The sequence below is a fragment of the Gorilla gorilla genome, chromosome 9 (assembly GCF_029281585.2).
Source record: "Gorilla gorilla gorilla isolate KB3781 chromosome 9, NHGRI_mGorGor1-v2.1_pri, whole genome shotgun sequence".
NCBI lineage: Eukaryota > Metazoa > Chordata > Mammalia > Primates > Hominidae > Gorilla > Gorilla gorilla.
In genome coordinates, this window is record NC_073233.2 from 24895012 (window position 1) to 24919290 (window position 24279).

The 24279-nt window shown below is 40.5% G+C and overlaps 1 protein-coding gene across 2 annotated transcripts in view; it reads right to left on the bottom strand.

Moving 5' to 3' along the window:
- TSG101 (tumor susceptibility 101) overlaps window positions 1-22820 on the bottom strand; it is a 46635-nt gene extending 23815 nt beyond the window's left edge. Inside the window, exons 1-6 of one of the 2 annotated variants that reach the window (XM_004050793.5) lie at window positions 22619-22820; window positions 15394-15478; window positions 11964-12029; window positions 10542-10705; window positions 5406-5529; window positions 2725-2791 (exon numbers count right to left, since the gene is read on the bottom strand). In XM_004050793.5, the coding sequence (XP_004050841.1) occupies window positions 2725-2791; window positions 5406-5529; window positions 10542-10705; window positions 11964-12029; window positions 15394-15478; window positions 22619-22660 (548 nt within the window). In that variant the 5' untranslated portion in view covers window positions 22661-22820. The remainder of the gene's footprint in view (window positions 1-2724; window positions 2792-5405; window positions 5530-10541; window positions 10706-11963; window positions 12030-15393; window positions 15479-22618) is intronic. The other variant, XM_055356000.2, reaches the window with a different exon arrangement.
- Window positions 22821-24279: the final 1459 nt, after the last annotated feature.

A 24279-nucleotide genomic window follows, 5' to 3' on the forward strand; every position in this document is an offset into this window, starting at 1 on the left:
CAGGAGGTCAAGGCTACAGTAGCTGAGATTATGCCACTGCACTCCAGCCTGGGCAACAGAGTGAAGCCCCCATCTCAAAAAAAAAAAAAAGCTAGCCTAGGACACTGGAGCAAGAGCTCCTTCTGAGTTTATGGTCAATAATCCTTTTTCAATGCAGTGGTTCAAAGATTCTCCTATTTGTATTATCAGCTTCCACTTTATAACTTGTCCTCAACTAAGTTTTATATATGACTTGCTGAAGATTCAATGTAATCATGGTACTTCTCTTATATATCAGTATAAAAGCAAAATCAGACAAAAAAAAAGAAAGCATTTTTGTTCCTAGTGGACACATGCTGGAGGCTACTGAACACAGTACTTTTGTTTCTAGTCTCTTCAGTAATCCATGCTATAATGCTGTAAAGAAATGTCAATCCTACTGAAATTTCTAAATCCACCTCTTTGAAAACTGGGATAAACTGCTCTTTTTTTCTGGAGTTTCTCCCATTTTGCATACCTTTGCAAAGATAATGTGATCACATTGCTGAATTTTTTTGTAACTTGGTATAAAACTCTTCTAAGTCTACAGATATTAACTTCAGAGAAATCTCCATCTGTAGCTTTATTGTTCAGAAGTCCATTTCCATAGTGTACCTTCAACAATTATTCCCTCTATGTCCAAAGCTGCTTTTTACTAGCAATTGTTCAGTAGCCTTGTAATTTCAAGGCTTCAGGTAGGATTCCATTTCTAGAACTTAATCAGAAAATTTAGGGCCTCAAGAAATCCAAAATGTATAACCTGCTTATATATTACTACCAAAGGAATCTCTCTATTGTCCCTGACAAATGTTCTTCTAATCTCTGCTTACCTATCCAAAGTGACAGAATGCTTATTACCTTCTAAAAAGTTGTGAAATTAAGACAACCCAGAAATGAAGTGTTTGCTAAATTAACTTTCAAGATCCTAGATATTATATATGTACATATATATATTTACCTATGACATGTGTTCAGAAATCTGGCTGCATTTATCCATGAGGATTATGACTGGGTTACATGAAACTAAGAAGACTTAGTAGAGTTAAATTTTCCTTGCTAATTGTTAGAGCAGCTGGAAGTCTCATCTTGGCATCAGTATATGCCAATCTTTTTTTTTTCTTGAGACAGGTTCTCACTCTGTTGCCCAGGCTGGAGTACAGTGGTGCAATTACGGCTCATTGCATCCTCGATCTGTAGGCTCAAGTGATCCTTCCATCTCACCCTCCCAAGTAGCTGGGACTACAGGTTCACACCACCATGCCTGGCTAATTTTAATTTTTTTTGTAGAAATGAGGTCTACTATGTTGCCCAGGCTGGTCTCCAACTTCTGGGCTCAAGCAATCCCTACCTCGGCCTCCCAAAGTGCTGGGTGGGATTTTAAGTTAGCCCAAAGACCACCTTTGGAGAGTACTCCTAGATTACCACTGAAACAAGTACACATTTAAAACATGGGTTAGTAATTATTTATCACTGACTTTCTAGTGTGTGTTAACAGACTGATTTCATTGTTAATTTAGTTACCTATGTTATTACTAAATGGATAATAAAGGTTGATAGTACAGGTAGTCTATGAACTGAATAAGTAAATATCATGCGACAAGTTTGACCCCATTATCTGAACCATTAATTGATTCCTGCAATGTATAGAAAAGATAGGTTGCGGGGTTTTGTTTGTTTGAGAGAGAGTCTTGCTCTGTCACCCAGGGTGGAGTGTAATGGCGCGATCTTGGCTCACTGCAACCTCCGCCTCCTGGGTTCAAGCAATTCTCCTACCTCAGCCTCCCAAAGAGCTGGAATTACAGGCATGTGCCACCATGCCTGGCTAATTTTGTATTTTTAGTAGAGATGGGGTTTCACTCTGTTGGCCAGGCTGGTCTCGAACTCCTGACCTCAGGACCTCAGGTGATCCGCCTGCATCGGCCTCCCAAGTGCTGGGTAAGATTACAGGTGTGAGCTACCACACCCGGCCTTATTGCTAGAATTTTAAGGTGTGTGTGTATAATTTGAAAGAAGTTTCTTTCAATCTACAGAAAGGCAGCTCCTGGGCTGCATTTTTATTTTAAAGAGGAAAGAAATGGGTTGAGTAACGACAGTGATCTCAATTGGTTTTTGATCTTGAAGTCCTTTTAAGAAATTTGTGTATCTAGTATAGATAGCTGAAATATTAAATGGAATGCTAGTTATAATGAATTCAGCCAAGGGGAAAAATATTTTATAATACTCTCTTCTTTAAAAAAAAAAAAAAAATACATAGGCTGGGCATGGTGGCTCACACCTGTAATCCCAGCGCTTTGGGAGTCTGAGGCAGGCAGATCACAAGGTCAGGAGTTTGAGACCAGCCTGGCCAACATGGTGAAATCCTGTCTCTACTAAAAATACAAAAATTAGCCGGGAATGGTGGCACAGCCTGTAGTCCCAACTGCTAGGGAGGCTGAGGCAGGAGAATCACTTGAACTGGGGAAGTAGAGGCTGCAGTGAGCTGAGATTGCGCCACTGTACTCCAGCCTGGGTGACAGAGCAAGACTCCACCTCAAAAAAATAAATAAATAAATAAATAAATAAATAAATTCCAGGAATAAACCAAGTTTTATCTTCCACTAAATTGCAATTAAATTTATTTTAATGCCCTAATTAGCAAATTATTTTGATTCTAGATCTAATAAAAGAATTTGTAATACAATTATTCAAAAGAACGTTTTTCATTACCTGGGATTGGGAGGGTATCCGGATGGGTATGGAGAGATTCCACCTGGCATGCCTGGCATGTAGGAAGCTAAAAACAATTTTTTTCACATTGTAAAAATAATATACAAGGCCTGAATATGTAGGCTACTGAATAAGATATACATCACACTGTCAATACACAGCAAAATTTCACAGTTAAAAAATCCAAATCTCAGCACCAAAACAAAACAAATACCTCTCCCTTTCATAATCCCGAAATCATTAAACATGAATTACAATACTTATGACAATCCCTACCAAAAGAACTGGCAAACAGGTCAACCTGGTCAGCTTTTAAAGTTCTCAAGAAGTCTATTACCTAAGAGCAAGTTCAATTTCAAATTTAGAGGAAGGTAATTCTGGCCTTCTTTGGTCCAAGGTTAACTTCTTAGAGAGTAACTTCTTTATTATATCTAATAAATCTTTTGATATTTCTTTTATAACTATGTTGGCCAATTAGCACAGCTGATTTTGTTGGTTTAAAGACTTTAAGAGACTTCAAACTACTATGAGAAGTCCTATACAAAACTTACATTATCCAGACTGTTAAAAACTAGTCTAGGTGACAGAGTGAGACCCTATCTCAAAACAAAGAAACAAACAAAACAAAAGCTTAGAAATACTAGGGATAAAAGGTTAAAACCCAGCAAGCTTAAAGAATACTTTATACATTCTTTAAAGAGAACATGAATGCCAAAGAACTAAGATCAGTGGTGCCAAGAGGCTAATCAACATAGAGGAAGAAAAAGAGAAGTTAATCTTGAGCTTAACTGACAAAAAAAATAGTAAAGAATCTGCTCTAGAGTGTTTAACGTGACTTACAGTGACTGAGTACAAAACTGAATTGCAACAGTAACAACTGTATGGTCTCTTTCTTGAATACTGCACTTCCAATGTCAATTTAAAACTCAAAGAAATTTAGGGAAAAAAAAATGTTACAGGCCGGCCGCGGTGGCTCACGCCTGTAATCCCAGCACTTTGGGAGGCCGAGGCGGATCACTTGAGGTCAGGAGTTCGAGACCAGCCTGGCCAACATGGTGAAACCCCGACTCTACTAAAAATACAAAAATTAGCCGGGCATGGTGGTGGGGGCCTGTAATCCCAGTGACTTGGGAGGCTGAGGCTCAAGAATCACTTGAACCTGGGAGGCAGAGGTTGCAGTCAGCCCAGATCATACCACTGCACTCCGGCCTGGGCAACAGAGCGAGACTCTGTCTCAAAAAAAAAAAAAAGTTGCTTAGGAGACTACCTGAATTTCTGAAAAGGTTACCTTTGTCATAGCGGTCACTCGCTATATTATCTGAGCAAATAAACAAAGGTAATGAGACTAGGAAATATTTGATATCTTTTTTTTTTTTTTTGATACAGAGTCTTGCTCTGTCACCCAGGCTGGAGTGCAGTAATGCGATCTCACTCACTGCAACATCTGCCTCAGCCTCCCGAGTAGCTGGGACCACAGGCATGCACCACCACACCTGGCTAATTTTGTATTTTTAGTAGAGATGGGGTTTCATCATGTTTGCCAAGCTGGTCTTGAACTTCTGACATCAGGTGATCCCCCCCCACCTCGGCCTCCCAAAGTGCTGGGGTTACAGCTACCACACCCGGCCAAATATTTCGTATTTCAAACTTAAGCAAGATACTCTACTCTTGGGCACTAGAGTCAACAGAATTTAATAAGATAAAAACAAATTTCTGATCCAAAGGAATTACCAGTACCTTTACTAAAAGAAATAGTAATCCTAAAATCAAGCTTATTCTGGGAAGGTAGGGAAGGAAAGAGAAATGGGTTCAAAAATTCTTTCTGTTAAATTCCCATTCAGCTTATAAACCAAGATGTTCCTCAGGAAAGAATGGATTAAAAAGGAAAAAGTACAATTTTCAGCAGAAGAAAAATGAAAGCACATATAATTTGTCTTGTAAGATAAACAAGTTTGGTTAATTATAATCTTAAAGAAAATTTACCCCAAAAAAAAAAGTCACAGCTCAAAACACAGTGAAATCAATGCAGATTTAGTAAATTCAAAATAAGTACAACCAACTCACAATTATTCAGAGTGATTTTTAAGTATCAGTAAGAATTATTTAAGAAAACAGAGATAACAGAGATAATATATTCCAATTAGGGGAGAAGCAACACTCTCTCCATGCTCCCACCACTCCACACAAGGTAAAATCATGAATTGGCTGTACGAAAGAGAAGAAAGCTAAGAGCTAGATGTCCAATTGTGTATACCCAGAATAGCTGAATGTGAACGCTTCAGTTGACCTTAATCCTTATCTACAACACTGATTTTGTAGTTGCAAAGAGAAAGGAGAGGTCAGACTACCTTTCAAGTTATATGTGCTTCCAAGCTGATCAAATAAGGCTATTCTGCAGCATGCATAATTTAAAAAATTCTAGCTCTATTCTACACTTTCTCCTCCGTTTTGGAATCCAGCACAACCATTCTTAGATTTCTACCTACAAATGGAAGCCCAAATGCCAGTCTTTGGTGGGAATCTGTACATGCAGATGTGGGGCCTCAGAATACTTCCAAAAAATCCACTAGCTTGATAAACTAAAAAGCAAAGAAGTCATTAATTTTTCTTTCTTTTTTTACAAAGGTTTCTGTTCTCTTTTGTTTATATGAGTTTTAAAGTAAAATCTCAATTCTACTTACTATTTGGTGGCCCCGTTGCCTGGTATGGCGGATAGGATGCCGAAATAGGACGAGAGAAGACTGGAGGTTCATCTCCAAATACCACAATCATGACCTGAATAAGCCCCAACAAGTCTGACTGTGGCTAAAAAATGAAAAAAAAATTCAAGTCAGCTACAGAGTTGCTTTTCAGTAAAAAGAAAAAGGTTAGCCATTTCTCATCGGTTTTCAACTCAGCTTGATAATTTTCTTTGTAGGACCCCAATCATGAAAATTTCATTTAATTAATTTATTTTAATAGAGTTAAGTGGTTTTAAACATGATGTGCAGCAAGGTTCTTGCTTCAAGTATATAAAAATAGCACTAGTTAAAGCAGCATCTTGCAAAATTCATAGAGTTTTGTTCTTCATTTGACTCCACAGAACAAAAATTTATTTTATTGCCACTGTACAATGTATTATAAGTATACTGGTACAAATTTAGGGATGAATATGAGCAACAGTCACAATATTATTTAAGGCCATTAAAAGATCAATGATATCTTGGAAATACGTGTTCTTAAAATTAATTTTTATTAAAGATATTATGAACTCTGAAATTACAGGTAGATTCTAGCCAAGTGAGGTGGTTCACACCTGTAATCCCAGCACTTTGGGAGGCCAAGGTGGGTGGACTGCTTGAAGCCAGGAGTTTGAGACCAGCTGGGCCAACATGGCAAAATCCCATCTCTACTAAAAACACAAAAATTAGCCAGGTGTGGTGATGTGCGTCTATGGTCCCAGTTACTCAGGAGGCTGAGGCAAGAGAATTGCTTAAACCCCAGAGGCAGAGGTTGCAGTGAGCTGAGATCACACCACTGCACTCCATCCTAGGCGACAGAGCAAGACTCTGTCTCAAAACAAACAAACAAAAAAATTATATGTAGATTCTAGCTTAGAAATTGCTAGATTGTAGTACAAAAGGGGTGAATTGTTAAAGGATCGTTCCTTCCAACAATGACAAAGAGATTCCTATTTTTTTCATAAGAGTTACTAAGATTTTCTCTCAAATACCTATTGAGCACTGGCCAGGGGTGGTGGCTTACACCTGTAATCCCAGCACTTTGGGAGGCCGAGGCAGGAGGATCAAATAAGGCTATTTTGCAGCATGCATAATTTTAAAAATTCTAGGTCTATTCCAGCTCTTTCCCCTCCATTTTGTAATCCAGCTTGAGCTCAGGAGTTTGAGACCAGCCTGGTCTCTACAAAAAAATTAACTGTACATGGTGGCATGCGCCTGTGGTCACAACTACTCAGGAGGCTGCAGCGGGAGGATCACCTGAGCCAGGAAGGTTGAGGCTGCAGTATGACTGCGCCACTGCACTCCAGCCTGGGTTAGAGTGAGACCCTGTTTCAAAAAAACAAAAACAAAACCCAACAACAACAACGACAACAAAAAACAACAAAAGAAATATCTACCAACCACTAATTAAGCTGTGCTAGACAAAGTTGTTCAAAATGGCTTATTTGATTATTCTTCTTTTACTCCTTAATCTATTTTGTGTGTATCTCATCTCACGTACTTCATTCATAAGTTCACTGAGTTCTGAAGAATTACTCGATCACCTTGATAGGCTAACCATCTTCATAAAAACTACTTTTTACACCCCTCCTCCCCCCAGACAAGGTCTTGCCATGTTGCCCAGCTCAGACTTGAACTCAACAATCTTCCTGCCTCAGTCTCCCAAGTAGTCAGGATTACAGGATTGGGATTGGCACTTCTTTTAATACTCCTGACAGAAGAGTTCAGTGGCAGTTTTCACCTTTTCCAAAGAACCAAACTCACCTCATTTGTTCAATTTTGACCTAACTCATGGAAGATGACAATTAATAACATTTCTCAAAGCTTTCTGTGAAAACTTGCTGATATCTACTTTTCCAATATTTTTCTTGTGTTTGCCTGTAAATTTATATACTGAGACTCGGGGTGTTATAAGCACAGTATCTGTGCAACACTCACAGATACTGTGGCTGGTGTGTGTGGGGATGGCCACTGAGACCACATGCTTTCTCAATTTTTCGGCCCAACAAAATTCCTTAACTAAATCATAGCCTCATGTAAGCCTCATGCATGTAGGTGAAATATAATTCACATCCCATAAACTTTCTCCTTTTAAAGTATACATTTCAGTGGCTTTTATTATTTCATGAAGCTATGCAACCATTACCACCATCTAATTCCAGAATATTTTCATCATCCGAAAAAGAAACCCTGTACTCATTAGTAGTCACTTCCCGTTTCCCTTTCCCCACAGCCCTTTAGCAACCACTAATCTACTTTCCATCTCTATGGATTTGCTTTCCTAAATGTTTCATATAAATGAAATCATACAATATATGGCCTTTTGAGCTTGGCTTCTTTCACTCGGCATAATGTTTCCAGAATTCATTAATGTTGTAGTATGAATCAATTCTTCATTCATACATTCTTACAGTTTTGTCAAGGTAAGTTTTAATTATCATACCATTCCTTTTACACTAAATTCTTTGAAGAAAAAAATTAATATCTATGTTAATATCTACTTCCAGGCCTAATATAAAGCAACAGGTTAAGAATTCAAACTGAGGCGAGGCACAATGGCTCACGCCTGTAATCCCAGCACTTTGGGAGGCTGAGGCGGATGGATCACCTGAAGTCAAGAGTTCGAGACCAGACTGGCCAATGTAGCAAAACCCCATCTCTACTAAAAAATACAAAAATTAGCCAGGTGTGGTGGTGGGCGCCTGTAATCCCAGCTACTCAGGAGGTTGAGGCAGTCTCTATTCTACTGAGTCCAATCTGCTACTAAACCCATCTACTGAGTTCTTAATCTCTATTATTCTATTTTTCAGTTCTAAGATTTCCACTTAGTTTCTTTTTAATAAAATTTACCATCTTGTCCTCTATTTTCTTGAATGCACTGATCACAACCATTTTTAAGTCTGTGTCTGATAACCAAGTTACCTGTGTGTTTGTGGGGGTGGAGTGGAGGGATGTCCCATTTCTATTGTCTTTTTTTCCTCTTGGTTCTCTTTCTTGGTGTACTTGATAAATATAAATTGTATGCTAGACATTGTGAAAAATTATACAGAGTCTATATATTATCTTCTTCCAGCAAGGGTTCACCCTATCCTGTGGCAGGCAGACAGTCAGGATCAGGGACTGAGCTGACTGAAGGACAGATTTTTTTTTTTTTTTTTTTTTTTGAGACAGTCTCACTCACTCTGCCACCTAGGCTGGAGTGCAGTGGTGTGATCTCGGCTCACTGCAACCCCCGCCTCCCAGGTTCAAGTGATTCTCCTGCCTCAGCCTCCGGAGTAGCTGGGATTATAGACATGTGCCATCATGCCCGGCTAATTTTTATATTTTTAGTAGAAATGGGATTTCACCATGTTGGCCAGGCTCGTCTCAAACTTCTGGCCTCAAGTGATCCTCCTGCCTCAGCCTCCCAAAGTGCTGAGACTACAGGTGTGAGCCACCCCACCCAGCCTCAAGGACAGATTTTTATAAGGCTCATTCTACCTCTAAGTTCTCCCGCCTAAGATGTGTTCTTCCAGTGGTGCCAACTAACAGCCTAGGATGTTTACTTGTTCCCCCTCTTGGTAAGGTACTGAACTCCAATTGCCTCCTCAACCTAAGACTGCTGAAAACTTGGCTGATTTTCAGAGGCGTTCTGCTTAGTTTTTTTTTTAGCATCTTATCTTTGAAGCTCAGGAATTCAACATATCTCTTAAGGTGGGAAAATTCAGAGTATCTCATCTTTTCTTTTCTTTTTTTGGAGACAGATCTTGCTCTGTTGTCCAGGCTGGAGGACAGTGATGCAATCATGGCTCACTGCAGCCTCGAATTCCCAGGCTCAAGTGATCCTTTCACCTCAGCCTCCTGAGTAGCTGGGGTCACAGGCACACACCACCATGCCAAGGTTTTTTTTAAAATATTTTTTTATAGAGATGGGGTTCTCACTATGTTGCCCAGGCTGGTCTCAAACTCCTGAGCTCAAGCAATCCTCCTGCCTCAGCTTTCCAAAGTCCTGGGATCACAGCCATAAGCCACCGTCCCCAGAGCTACTCACTTCTTTATGGCTTTTCTCCCAAATCTTGGATCTAAAAGTCCTAGTTACTTTGGTAGACAGAACAGCAACTTTTGTCTTTTCAGCCCTCTGAGACTGCTAGAGACTCTGCAGGTTTCTCTGCCTCTCAGCTAAGGCCCTTTGCCCAGATTCTCAGCCCTTCATCCTTCATCAAGAATCAGTAAGTAGGCCGGGCATGGTGGCTTACGCCTGTAATCCCAGCACTTTAGAAGGCCGAGGTGAGTGGATCACTTGAGGTCAGGAGTTCGAGAACAGCCTCACCAACATGGTGAAACCCCACCTCTACTAAATAATAAAATACAAAACTTTTGTATTTGGTGGTGGGCGCCTGTAATCCCATCTACTCAGTAGGTTGAGTCTACCAAGCTGAATTGCTTGAACCTGGGAGGTGGAGGTTGTAAGTGAGCTGAGATTGTGCCACTGCCCTCCAGCCTGGGCAACAGAGTAAAACTCTGTCTCCAAAAAAAAAAAGGAATCAGTAAGTACCCTGGGGGAAAAGTTATTGGCAGAACTACCTCATCTCTTTGCTGTTTTCTTCTCTACAGAATCTTGGCCATACATGTCTTGATTGCCTAAACAGCTTTCCAAAGCCTTCCAACAGGTGTTGTTTGTATTTTCTCTTGCTTTTCTAGTTATTTTTCATAGGAACATTAATCCGTCACAGTTACACTATCAGACACATAAACAGAAGTTCCCTACTATTATTCTTGACAGAAATGCTTTGAGTAATCAGATTTGAATTCCATAACTACCTCACCAGGATACTATTTTTTAAAATGCACTTCCCACTATGTGAATCCTGCCTATTTTAAAAGGTTCAACTAAAGCCAACAAAATATTGAATATAAGTATTCTGAAAATTACAAAGCTCTACAGAAACCCATTTCTTTTAGTCAGCCTTTTCTAATTTACCCTCAACTCAGTGATGAGTCCATTATCTGAACCTATCTATCCTACCTCGAATCCTCCTTGAGTGCTAAAAGAAAGCAGATGCTAGTGAGCAAAATATATAAAACATAACTAATTCACAGGGCACTATTAATACTTACGTGTTTCCATTCATGTAGATAAGGAAGATATATCTTCCCATTTGCATCAACATGCTTTCCTGTTTTAATAGTCATTGAACTAGTAGGCTTAACAAAACAGATAGGGGGATTATATGGGTATGTGTCCAGTAGCCATAGGCATATTGGAATATTATATGTATTACCTGAAAAAGAAATAGAAACTTCAGTTACTCTATTTTTATTATTTTTAAATTGAAGAATGGTTAAAGGAACAGAGGTTTAGTTTAGATACAATTTATACATATATCCGCATCCCCCCGATTCCTATTTCCCCCCAGCAGAATTTATTTCCTGAGGGCAATAGCAAAGTCAGTAATCTTAAATTTTACTCAGTCTTCCCTAAACTTATACTTGCTTTATACAATGCTGATACTCAATTAACTGTTTTTTCCCTCTGTTTATTATGAATGGTTGACTTATTAATAGTGGCTCAAATGTCACTTCCTCTGTGATCTTCCCATGTGGCCTTGTTCTCCTCTGTAATCTCATAGCACTTTTTCATTTTATAATTCTATAGCAGTTACAGAATAGTGTAATTATCTATCTGTTCCCTTTGTTTCCCCTATTAGCGGAGTTCTTCCAGAAGAGGTACATCCTTTATTCATCTTTGTAGCCACAGCTCCTATCCTTATTGCCTTATGAATAGCAGGTACTATGTGAAATCAATGGGTAAAGGACATAGGTCTTAGCTAGTTACGAGGAATAACTAACAAACAGAGCTGTCCAAAAACAAAATGGTCTCTCATTAAGCTAAATGCTTCCTCACCACTAAATATTTCAGCAGAGGGTGAAAGACAGGCTAATAGAGATCAATTATCTGTCATTAGCATTATCACCAACATCACAACCATAAATAACAGCTACTTTTAACTGTCTGCTTATTATATTCCAGGCTCTGTGCCACGTCCTTTACATTCATTATCTAATAAATGCTCACTTCCCCCAAGTTAGGTACTATTATCCAAATGTCAAAGATATCCATCTATAACATGTAACAAAACTGCTAAGATTATAGAGCAAGAACTCAAACATAACTCTGTCCTGACTTTGAAGCCTATATCTTAGCTTCCCATTGTCAGGAAAGTTTGAATGGTGTGGGAGGCTGAACTAGGAGGCAAGTAAGATCCATTTCTAGTTCTACAATTATTTGATTCAGTGAAACATTAAACTCCTCTGGTGAACTTAGGCACTTATTTGTTCATATATCTTGGTAAGGAAGTTTTAAGAAAGCCGAAAATGTTAGGTGTTACTGCCAAATGAACTTCAATTTGAATAGAAGTTAAAATCTATATCAGCATCAAAGCCCTGAGAAAGTAGGTTTAATTTGGTTATAACTCTTTGGCAACATATTTATTATGTATTCAAAATGCATCTATGCTGGAAACCTAATAAGACATTTACCTCTATAAGGCACAGGGATTGTTCCAGTGAGGTTCATTAGTTCCCTGGAACTGCCATCGTTAAAAACTGAAAGAAAAGAACAATGATTTAATCATGAGCATTTTTTAAGATACTCCCGTAAGTTATTCTTTCAGAAAGACTGGTTAAAATTCATTTTTATCCTTGAAAGGGGCTGACCTGTCAATGTATCATCCATCCTGTCCAATTAACTAACAATTCTTTGTTGATTCACTCAATGTCATTGATCAGCTCTTTTTTTTTTTTTTTTTTTCAGAGTCTCATCCTGTTGCCCAGGATGGAGTGCAATGGCGCGATTTTGGCTCACTGCAACCTCCGCCTCCTGGGTTCAAGCGATTCTCCTGCCTCAGCATCCCGAGTAGTTGGGATTACAGGCACGCGCCACCACACCTGACTAATTTTTTGTATCTTTAGTAGAGATGGGGCTTCACCATGTTGGCCAGGCTGGTCTCGAACTCCTAACCTCGTTATCCACCTGCCTTGGCCTCCCAAAGTGCTGGGATTACAGGTGTGAGTCACTTTTAAAACTATTCAAAAATCACTATCGGCCAGGCGCGGCGGTTCGCACCTGTAATCCCAGCACTTTGGGAGGCCGAGGCAGGCGGATCACCTGAGTTCAGGAGTTTGAGACTAGCCTGACCAACATGGAGAAACCCCATCTCTACTAAAAATACAAAATTAGCCGGGTGTGGTGGCACATGCCTGTAATCCCAGCTACTCCGAAGGCTGAGGCAGGAGAATTGCTTGAACCCGGGAGGCAGAGGTTGCAGTGAGCCGAGACTGTGCACATTGCACTTTAGTCTGGGCAACAAGAGCAAAACTCCACTACAAACAAACAAACAAACAAAAAAACACTATCAAACAATACCATACTAAATGTTAACCTACTGTCTTTCTATTTTAGAGATCTGCAGACATTTATCCCTAGTCGCTCACAGTTATTTATTTATTATTGTTTTTTGGAGACAGGGTCTTGCTATGTTGTGCAGGCTATCCTCAAACTCTAGGCTCAAGCAATCCTCCCACCTCAGCCTTCCATGTAGCTGGGACTACAGGCGTGCACTACCATGCCCAGCTTTTTTTTTTTTAGAAATGGGGTCTAAGTTGTCCGGGCTGGACTTGAACTCCTGGACTCAAATGGTCTCCTGGCCTCAGCCTCCTTAGCCAGTATTAAAATGAAAAAAAGAAAAGTTCATAGCCAAATATAAACAATTTCTTTCAATCTGTATTTCTCATACCACATTTTTCTATCTATAATTTATGTCTATAATTAATATGGCACATAGTTTGTATTGGACAGCTATTATTTCTAACAATAATTTGGAATTAACATTATACCCATAGGGGAAAGGTTGTAATGTGCAGTACAAAAACACAGAACTATAGCCATCTACTGTGTAATGTTTGGGTCTACAATGGACTGCATATAAGAACACTGGTCCCATAAGATTATAATACTGTATTTTTACTGTAACTTTTCTACGGTTTAGATACATAAATACCATTGTGTTACAACTGCCTATGGTATGCAGTACAGTAACATCTGGTATAGGTTGTAGCCTAGGAGCAACAGGCTATGCCATATAACCTAGGTGTGTAGTAGGATATACCATCTAGGTTTGTCTAAGTACACTCAATGATGAAATCGCCGAATAATGCATTTCTCAGACCATATCTCTATCACTACAAAATGCATGACTGTACATTCTTGACCTTTGTTCTTTTACTTACTGTTGACGAATGTAAGCTATACTACAATGTATTCTGATTTTGTGCATTTTAAAAAAGAAAACCACCTTATATAAATTTGGGGCTTTGTTTACTCTAAAAGTATTTGTTAACAATGATTTACACTTAGTCCAGCCACATGAAACTATTTAAGACTTTATAATGCAGTCTTTGTCAGTTTTGATAAATGTATTTATTCTTTTATATGCAGTAAAAACCATAAAATTCTAGCTCCAACCATTTTTCTCCCCACTGAAGCCACTTAAAAACTAACTTTAATTTTGGTAATGTGAGGCCTTTTGTAGTTCAAAATACCATTGTACATATAGTATGCAGACAGAAATAAGGTAGGCTGAGATGAGAAGGAATTGTGTCCTAGGTTTGGAAGAGGACTTTGGGTTCATGTCTTTATTGCTCAGGAAATGCAGAACTGATTGCCCCTCTGTTGCTTCCCACCTCTCTTCACCAGTTTCCTAATGTTTTTAAAGCCTTGGAAGCAAATGAAATTTAGAAAGTCTCAGCTACAAAATTCAGTTCCTTGCCTTCAGAGCTAAGGGTCTCACAATGGACAAGAAGCAGCATGGGTTTTCCCTCGGCCCTGGCATATTATTTTCAAGGAGACAGGGCTGAAGAAATTATGTTAGGATTTGGTAGGGGCAGAAAAGACTATTTTAAAATAAGGAAAACTCCAAGCGTTGTCTTGCCTTACAACTTTGTCTCAATAGAAAGTAGAGACAAACTGTCATGCTTACCTACTCTACAGAATTAAAGACCACATTAAATAACATTTTCCTCATCTATAAAATGAAAGGGACAGTCCAGAGTATAGTTTTGCAAAATGTGTTCCTGAAAATATAAAGAGACACTATGGGGGCAGGGAGGTTCAGCAGTTAAATAACTTTAGGATGTATCATACAATATATTCTTGCTCGTCTCGGTGATACACAACACATTAGCATACTAAAGGCTCTGATAAATCTTCATGCAATGAAACTCAATTTTGTTTAATCTATAAGTTGCTCAAGCTTAACTATAGAATTCTGCCTCTACCCTGTTCCCAGCATAACTAAGGGTCTACAGACAACACTTTGGGAAATGGACTAAATTATCTTTAACATCCCCTCCTAGGTTTAAATTTGCATAGTTCTATGTTAGAGGTTTTGTTTTTTATTTTTTTGAGACAGGGTCTTGCTCTGTTGCCCAGGCTGGAGTGCAGTGGCCTGATCTCGGCTCACTGCAACCTCTGCCTCCTGGACTGCCTCCTGGACTCAAGCAATCCTTCCACCTCAGCCTCCTGGGTAGCTGGGACTACAGGAGCACCAGGCCAACTTTAAGTATTTTTTTGTTGAGACGAGGTTTCACCATATTGCCCAGGCTGGTCTCAACCTCCTGGGCTCAGTGGTCCACCCACCTCAGCCTCCCAAAGTGCTGGGATTACAGAAATGAGCCACCACATCCAGGTACAGTATTTTTTTTTTAACATAAAAAACTAAAACTAAAGAAATACGAAATGTTTTTATTAGATCTTCTAATTTGCTACCCTCCAACAGTTTTATTAGGCGGTGGTGCAATCCCACAATTGAAAAATCCACAAACCTCAAAAGAAAATGGAAAAAATTACAATCATTAACAAAGAGAGTAAACTCAAAGTATAGAAATTGCTATTTTTACTGCATAAACTCACCATATGAATCCAAAACAGGTTTGAGATCTTTGTATAGAGTAATAACATTGACAGTTTCACGTACAGTTAGGTCTCTGTATTTGTACTGAAAAGCAAAATCGCATAAGAATTTAGTTTAAAACCAATGCATATATTTTACAGCTGGATGAATTCTCTTAAAATCTCTTCCACTAATTGTTAACATTAATGAAAGCCTGAAAGAACCTAAAAAACCCATAATACTATTATCACACTAAAATAATCACTATTTTCTTAACATTAGTAAATATCTATAGTCTCGAGTCATGTTTTTTATGTTCTCAGTTTGAATCAGGATCCAAATAAAGTCCACACATTGCATTGGTTAAAATGTCTCAATAATTTATATTATTTAACTCACCATTAATAGCTTTTTAAAGATATAATTCACATACCATATAATTCACACATTTAAAGAGTATAGTTCAATGGTTTTTAGTACATTTGGAGTTGTGTAACCACCACCATAATCAACTTCAGAACATTTTCACCATCCCTAAAAAGAAATCCATACCCTTTAGCAATCACCCCCCATTCTACTTGCCCCCAGCCTTCATCCTAGACAACCACGAATTTACTGTCTCTACAGATTTGCTTATTCATACAATGTGACCTTTCATGACTAAATTATTTCACTTAGCATGTTTTTGAGATTATCCACATTGTAGCATTTATCTGTATTTCACTCATTTTATTTATTTTGGAGACAGGGTCTCACTCTGTCGCCCAGGATGAAGTACAGTGGCACAATCACAGCTCACTGTAACCTCGAACTCCTGGGCTCAAGTGATTCTCCTGCCTCAGCCTCCCAAGTATACAGAACTACAGGCATGTGCCATCATGCCCAGCTAATTTATTTTTATTTTTGTAAAGACAGGGTCTTGCTATGTTGCCCAGGCTGGTCTCCAACTCCTGACCTCAAGCAATCCTCCTGCCTCAGGCTCCCAAAGTGTTGGGATTTACAGGCACGTATGGCCCACTTCTTACTGAACATTTTATTCACCTACTGTTCAGCTGAAAAATACTTAACTGATGGGCACATCTCCTTTTTGCTCCTTAGAATTTATTTCTTAAAGAAATTTGTTCACTTGTCCTACAGAGGCTCTCACAGTTTGGAATGTGTTAATTGTATCCCTTTAGTATAGTTTCATAGATATATGTTTCTGTGAGTTAGTTGGATCTAGAGGTTATTTTCATGATTACAAAATTTCCGGCCAGGCGTGGTGGCTTACACTTGTAATCCTAGCATTTTGGGAGGCCGAGGCAGGCGGATCACGAGGTCAGGAGTTCGAGACCAGCCTGGCCAACACAGTGAAACCCCATCTCTACTAAAAATACAAAAATTATCTGGGCGTGGTGGTGCGCACCTATAATCCCAGCTACTCAGGAGGCTGAGGCAGGAGAATCACTTGAACCCAGGAGGCAGAGGTTGCAGTGAGCCGAGATCGTGCCCTTGCACTCCAGCCTGGGTGACAGAGCTAGACTCCGTCTCGGAAAAAAAAAAAAAAAATTTGCTTTTGTATTTTTTTCCTCTTCTCTGGTAAGATCACTTCATAGAGGATAATGTTTTTTCATCATGGAGTACAATATATCTGAGTATCTCCGTGATATCAGCAACCACTGATGCTCAATGTCTAGAGACCTGGTCTCTTCAAATCCACTCCAATTAGGCTTCTACACTCAGCATTTCACTGAAATTGTTCATTAAGGTCACCAATAACTGCCACATGATATGTAATGACCAATTCTACCTTTGTCTTACTTCACCTGTCAGCAGTATTTGACCAAGCTGATTCAGCAATATTTGACCAAACTGATTCCTTTCTTTTTTTTGAGATAGGATCTCACTCTGTCGCTCAGGCTACAGTGCAGTGGTATGATCGTGGCTCACTTCAGCCTCAACCTCCTGGACTCAAGTGATACTCCCACCACAGCCTCCCAAGTAGCTGGGACTATAGGCATGCACCATCACACCTGGATAATTTTTAAATTTTTCATAGAGACAGGATCTCACTATGTTGCCCAAGCTGGTCTCAAACTCCTGGAAGTGATCCTCTCAACTCAGCCTTCCAAAGTGTTGGTATTACAGGTATGAACCACTGCACCTGGCCCCTTCCTTTTTTTTTTTTTTTTTTTTTTTTGAGACAGTGTGTGGCTGTCACCCAGGCTGGAGTGCGGTGGTGTGATCTCAGTTCACTGCAACCTCCACCTCCCAGGCTCAAGCAATCCTCCCATCTCAGCCTCCCAAGTAGCTGGGACTACAGGTATGCGCCACAATGTTTGGCTAATTTTTGTATATTTTTGATAGAGCTGGATTTTAGCATGTTGCCCAGGCTAGTCTTGAATTTCTAGACTCAAGCAATCTGTCCACCTCAGCCTCTCAAAGTGCTGGGATTACAGGCATGAGCCATTATACCCAGCTCCCTTTCTCTTAAAACATGTTCTTCATTTCATTTCCAGGACATCAACTGTTCTCCTGCACTCTGTGCCTGTGCCTTCTCAGTCTCTTTGCTGGTTCGTTCTCTTATCCTAACCAATTGAGCGCAGGCTAAGTCCTTGGTCTTCTTCTCTATCTAAACTCATTCCTTTGATCTCCCTCATGGTTGAAAATTAATTTATATGTTGAAACCCTTAAATTAAAATTTTCCAATCTTAACCTCTTCTCTGAACTCCAGAAAACATATATACAATTACCAATTTGACATTTCCCCTTGGATATCTAATGAATGTCAAATTGAACATGACTAAAACTGAACTCCTCATCTTCCCCCCAAATTTACTTCTCCAGTGTCTTCCATATGTGTATACATACATATCCTTCCAGGTGCTCAGGCCAAAAACCATGACATTATCCTTGATGCCCTCTCTTTTCTTCACATCCACAGCAAATCTGTCAAAATATCCTGTTAGCTTTGCCTTCAAAATACATCCGGAATCTCCACAGCTACAGTCCTGGTCTAAGCCACCAGCACCTCTCACCTAGATTACTGCAACAGCCTCCTTACGTGTCTCTGCCTCCATCGTTAACCCCCTACAGTCTAGTCTCAGCATAGCATCTAGAGTAATATTGCTAACAGCTGAAACACAGCGACGGCTTTTCATCATACTCCAAGTAAATGCCAAGGTCCTTACAATGGCCTGCAAGGCCCTCCAAACCTCCCATACCATTGATGCTGTCTAGACCCATACCACCACTTTCCTCCCTTGCTCACTCCAGTCTAGCCACCATACCCTCCTTTGTTGTTCCGCTATCATGCATGACAAACTTCTGTCTATGAGCCTTTGCATTTGTTTTTCCTTCCTTCTGAAATGTTCTTACCCCAGATTGTTCCAGGTTTGTTTTTTTCTTGACAGGATCTTGCTCTGTCACCCAAGCTGGAGTACAGTGGTGTGATCACAGCTCACTGCAACCTCAAACTCCTGGGCTCAAGTGATCCTCCCATCTCAGCCTCCCAACTAGCTGGGATTAGAGGTATGCACCACGCCTGGCTAATTTTTTTATATTTTTAGTAGAGAAGAGACAAGGTCATGCTATGTTGCCCAGGCTGGTCTGGAACTCCTGGCCTCAATGTGATCCTCTAGCTTCCGCCTCCCAAAATGTTTGGATTTCAGGTGTGAGCCCCATGTCAAGCACACAGTTTCTTTACCTCTCTCAGGTGAGCTCAAGTAGATTTTTTCAGAAAGACCTCTCTTTACTATCAGATATAAAACAGTGACTCATTCCATTTCCACACCCTAGCATTCCCCATTTCTCTTTCCTGCTTTATTTTCTCTAAAGCACTTATCACTTTCCAACGTACTTCTTGATGTATTTATTGAGTTGTTTACTGCCTTCTATAAGAATTTAAATTCCAGAAGCACAGTTTCTTTGTCTGATTGTTCACTGTTGCATCCCTAGAACCTAAAACAGTGAGGGACATATCAATCTTTATTTTATTATTTTTATTTATTTGTTTTTGAGATGGATTCTCGCTGTCACCCAGGCTGGAGTGCAGTGGCGTGATCTCAGCTCACTGCAACCTCTGCCTCCCAGGTTCAGGCAATTCTCCTTTCTCAGCTTCCTGAGTAGCTGGGATTACAGGCGTGCGCCACCATGTCTGGCTAATTTTGTATTTTTAGTAGAGATGGGGTTTCACCATCTTGGCCAGTCTGGTCCAAAACTCCTGACCTCAAGTGATCCGCCCACCTCAGCCTCCCAAAGTGCTGAGATTACAGGCATGAGCCATTGCACCTGGCCAATTTTGTTATAGTTTAAAATGTTTATTTTTTACTTTTTGAGACAGGTTCTCTGTCATAGCTCACTGTAACCTTGAACTCCTGGGCTTAAGTGATCCTCCTGCTTCTGCTTCTCAAGTAGCTAGGACTACAGATGCATGCCACGAAGTCTGGCTGATTTTTAAATTTTCTGTAGAGACAGAGTCTAGCTATGTTGCCCAGGCTGATCCTGAACTCCTGGCCTCAAGTGGATTCTCCCATCTCTACCTCCCAAAGTATTGGGATTACAGGCATGAGCCACCACACCAGGCCCACAGTTTTCTTCTACTCATTTAGCAGTGACTGTGCCTCTAGAAATGCTGTAGATAAACTATGTAAAAATATAAGTGGCTGTATGTATGAAACATCTAAAGTGGGAAGTTGTTTCTGTAAAAGAAGAAGGACTAATCTGGTATAAATATATCTGTTAATTGCAAAAATAACAGAGAAAGGTGTTGAAAGTTATGTTGAAGTTGGGAGCTAAGATAATGCTCAAGGGAAAAAAAGACCTTTTATAATATACACATAAAACATAAGGCAGGTGGCCAGAGTACCATGATGTGTGTGGAGAGCCTACAATCAGATAAACAGAAAACAATAATGACCTTCACCCTAGCTATGTGTTCAGGGTCCTGGCTAACAATTCTTACATCAGACCACACCAGCTGAAAGGAAAACATTTGAAGCCCTTCTTCAGGAGGAAGGAGCCCCACAACTGCTTCTATTACTTTACTTCCTATTCTTACCTGTCTAAAATTCATAGGTTGGACAGTACTGATGCTGATGCTCAGAATCGTCATAATCACATACAGGAGTCTCAATTTTCCAGATATTGAGCCAAGGACCAAAAGGCAGGTAGGATGCCCTCTCCCACCTCTTCCCTACCTCTGTTTTTGTTTCTAAAGTAATCACAGGTTGGGTGGAGGGGAAGGCAGGTAGAGGTATAAAATATCTTCTGAACATGCCTTGCCTTTGTCTTTGATGGCAGGTTTCTCTAGAGAAGCTTAGGAAACTTAATTAGGGTATAAAAAATAAGCTAATATTTGAATATTCTTGCTCTTTATATGAATATACATACATTAAGGAATAAATCTTTTTTTTTTTTTGAGATGGAGTCTTGCTCAGCCACCCAGGCTGGAGTGCAGTGGCCTGATCTCGACTCACTGCAACCACCGTCTCCCAGGTTCAAGCGATTCTCCCATCTCAGCCTCCCGAGTAGGCTGGGATTACAGGCACCCGCCATCATGCCCGGCTAATTTTTGTATTTTAGAAGAGACGGGGTTTCACCATGTTGATCAGGCTGGTCTTGAACTCGTGACCTCAGGTGATCCACCCGCCTTGGCCCCCCAAAGTGCTAGGATTACAGGCGTAAGCCACTGCGCCCAGCCCAAGGACTAAATCTTAATGACTATGCTATCAATTTAAAGATCAAAAATGTCATGGAGGCCAGGTGTGGTGGCTCACGCCTGTATTCCCATCATTTTGGGAAGCCAAAGCGGGTGGATCACTGAGGTCTGGAGTTTAAGACCAGCCTGGCCAACATGGTGAAATCCCGTCTCTACTAAAAATACAACAATCAGCTGTGTGAAGTGGTGGGCACCTGTAATCCCCAGCTACTTGGGAGGCTAAGGCAGGAGAATCGCTTGAACCTGGGAGGCGGAGAGTGCAGTGAGCCAAGATCGCGCCACTGCACTCCAGCCTGGGTGACAGAGCAAGACTCTTAAGAAAAAAAAAAAAAAAAGAGTCATGGAACAGATACTCTTCAGTTAAATACTATGTAAAACAATATACCGTTTTTTTCAAAAAGTGATATATAAAAGTTACAACATGTATCTTTACCTGGGTCACAATCTTCTATGGCTTCCCATATGTCTTCTATAACTAAGGATAACTAGTTTATCAAAACAAAACCAAGAAGTCTAAAATATACGATTACACAACCAAGATATGCTTTATTTTGAAAACTGTCATTTTCTCCTTAGAGGTTATTTGGTCTTCAATCAAGAACTATGGGGGCGATTTAACTGGAAAAAGTCTGTTTTTAAAAAAGTTTTACACATAATAGTGTGTTTTATTAAAAATTGAAACCGCTTAAACCGCTGATTGCTACCATTCTTGCTTTGACAAAACTATCCCAAGCTAACACGTTGAACTGGTCAAGACTCAACTCTCAATCATTTTACATAGTTTTGGAAAATTACAACAAAACATAACAAAAGCCATTCCACTCTGGTGTGAGGTGCCACGTTTGAAGTAATTATATAAATAAATCATGGCTTTAAAATACAAAATGCTTAACTGCTTTTTTAAAAATTGAAAAAAAAAACACTAGTCTTGAGCCGTGAAGATCATAAATTAAGCTCAAAGCAAATAAATACGCGTTATAAGAAGCATACACTTAAAAGTAGTTACTCTTAGAAAATCCCTGAAATGGTAATGGTATGTATTTCACCTGGGGCAGTAAGGGACTGGTATTTTCGCTTCTTTTCTGGAGAATACAAAACTGAAAAGGCCACACTCTCTGCGGGCCGGCAAAAGAAAGGCTAAGACTGGAGGATCCCTAGATTGGGACAGAAGTAGAGGATTGCCTCAGATCTACAACTAAGTATGATCCCTTGTTTGTGTTTATAAAAACAAACGAAAAACTACACTGCCCCACAGACAGCTCCAAACTCTGTGGAAGAGAGGAGGGCGGGTGGGCGGCAGGTGTCAGGTAGCCTCCGCTCCACGCCTTTGTTGACTGTCGCCGCCCCCCACCCTCCCAGCTCCCGTACGGGGATTCCCGCACCAGGCGACAGGCGCCTCGGGGCGGGGGTCTGAGGAGGTGGCTAAGGACTGCACCGGGGCTTCCGGCCCGTCTGGGAAGCTTGCTTGGCTGGGCTGGGACGGACTCGACAGGGCGCGGAAGGGAGCGGTGGGCGCGCCCTGGGAGGCGAGCGCGTCGCAGCCTCACCTTGGACACCATTTTCTTGAGCTGGCTCTCCGACACCGCCATGACGGCCGCCTGGCGACTCCCTTCCCCGCAGGCAGAGGGTCAGCCGCTGCTGGGCTGCCCCAGACCGTCCCACACAATCGCACACCCCCAACCCGGCCTCAAACAACAGGAAGTCGGCACTACTACACCACTTCCGCTTCCACTACGTCACTTCCGGGCCGCCGTCCTGCGGGCAAGGGTGGACACCCTGTGGGATTGAGAGGGGCCTGGCGGGGTGGGTTCCAACCAACCCGCCCCTCGAGTGCCGGAATCAGCAGGACGAATCGGGTCCCAGAGATGTGGGCAAGACTGTTCCGAGGGTCGAAACTCTGGTTCAGGATAAGATTAGCAGGTATTTCACAGAGTCGACTTAAGGAAGCTAGTGCCGGAGAGGGAAGAAGTACGAATGACTGATTCATCAAGTGGGAGGGCACTGCACTGGCGGTCAGAGAACTGTTCTGTCACTGACTTGCCCTTGTGATAATGGTAGGCTAGTGCATTTCTAGCTCAGGCGTAAGTTTTTCCCGACTCTAAAGTCATACACTTGCCTTAGATGATGCCCAGTGGTCCTCTAATTAATGATTTTGTTAAGCTTTAAAGACCTTCATACTATACGTTGGCAAGGGTTAAAGTGTAGAGCCTTTGTTTCACAAGAAGCCAGATAGTAATTTCTTCTCCAGGAAATCATTCCGTAAGTCAGAATTTCTCCTCTGTACCCACCCATAAATGATAATACAGGCCGTATTTTACCTGGTGCTGTATTTGTGTACCTGTCCGCTGTCAAATCCAAGCCCTTGAAGCAGGCTTCCTTCAGATCTTCATTGCCTTGCACAATGCAAGGGTAGGTACTTCCATCTTAATTGAATTTTTATTTCCCATAAAAATTCTTCATGGTGACTTACATTAGTCATCATTACACATCACCGTCAGTTTTGTAAGCACAGTATCATTCAAGGTATTGTAAAATTTTGAGTTTGATGATGTGTGACAGTTTCAATTATTTTAGTACAGCCCTAATGAGAACAAGGCCGTAGTATTGATTCCCTTCAAAGTTGGCGTCTAAGTGAAGGTCACATTCACAAGGAGGGCCTAACTGAAAGCATGTAGAAGCATCATTATAAACTGTTGCTAACACGCACAAATAAAGGCTATTAATAGGTATTGTTTTTCTTTTTCTTTTTCCCTTTTTTTTTTTTTTTGAGACACTCTCACTCCATCGCCCAGGCTGGAGTGCAGTAGCACCATCTCGGCTCACTGCAACCTCCGCCTCTGTTTTTCAGCTCCTTAGTTAAGCATACAGCTCCAGTCAAACCAAACTAGAGGTCAGTCTGTCCTTCCATTTTACTTGCTGTTTTTTGTCTTTTAAAAGCAAGAAGGTTTTCAAACTGTTCTTAAAGCCACGGCTTAACCAGGAGTCCCTTTAATTAGAGCAACTGTACCTTTGTGAGTTGGAGGAATGCCAGGTAATATATATTATTTATATATTTTATAAATGCAACATTTATAAATATTAAAATAAAATTTACATATATATATATATATTTTTTTTTTGAGACAGTTTTGCTCTTGCTTCCCAGGCTGGAGTGCGATAGTGTGATCTTGGCTCACTGCAACCTCTGCCTCCCGTGTTCAAGCGATTC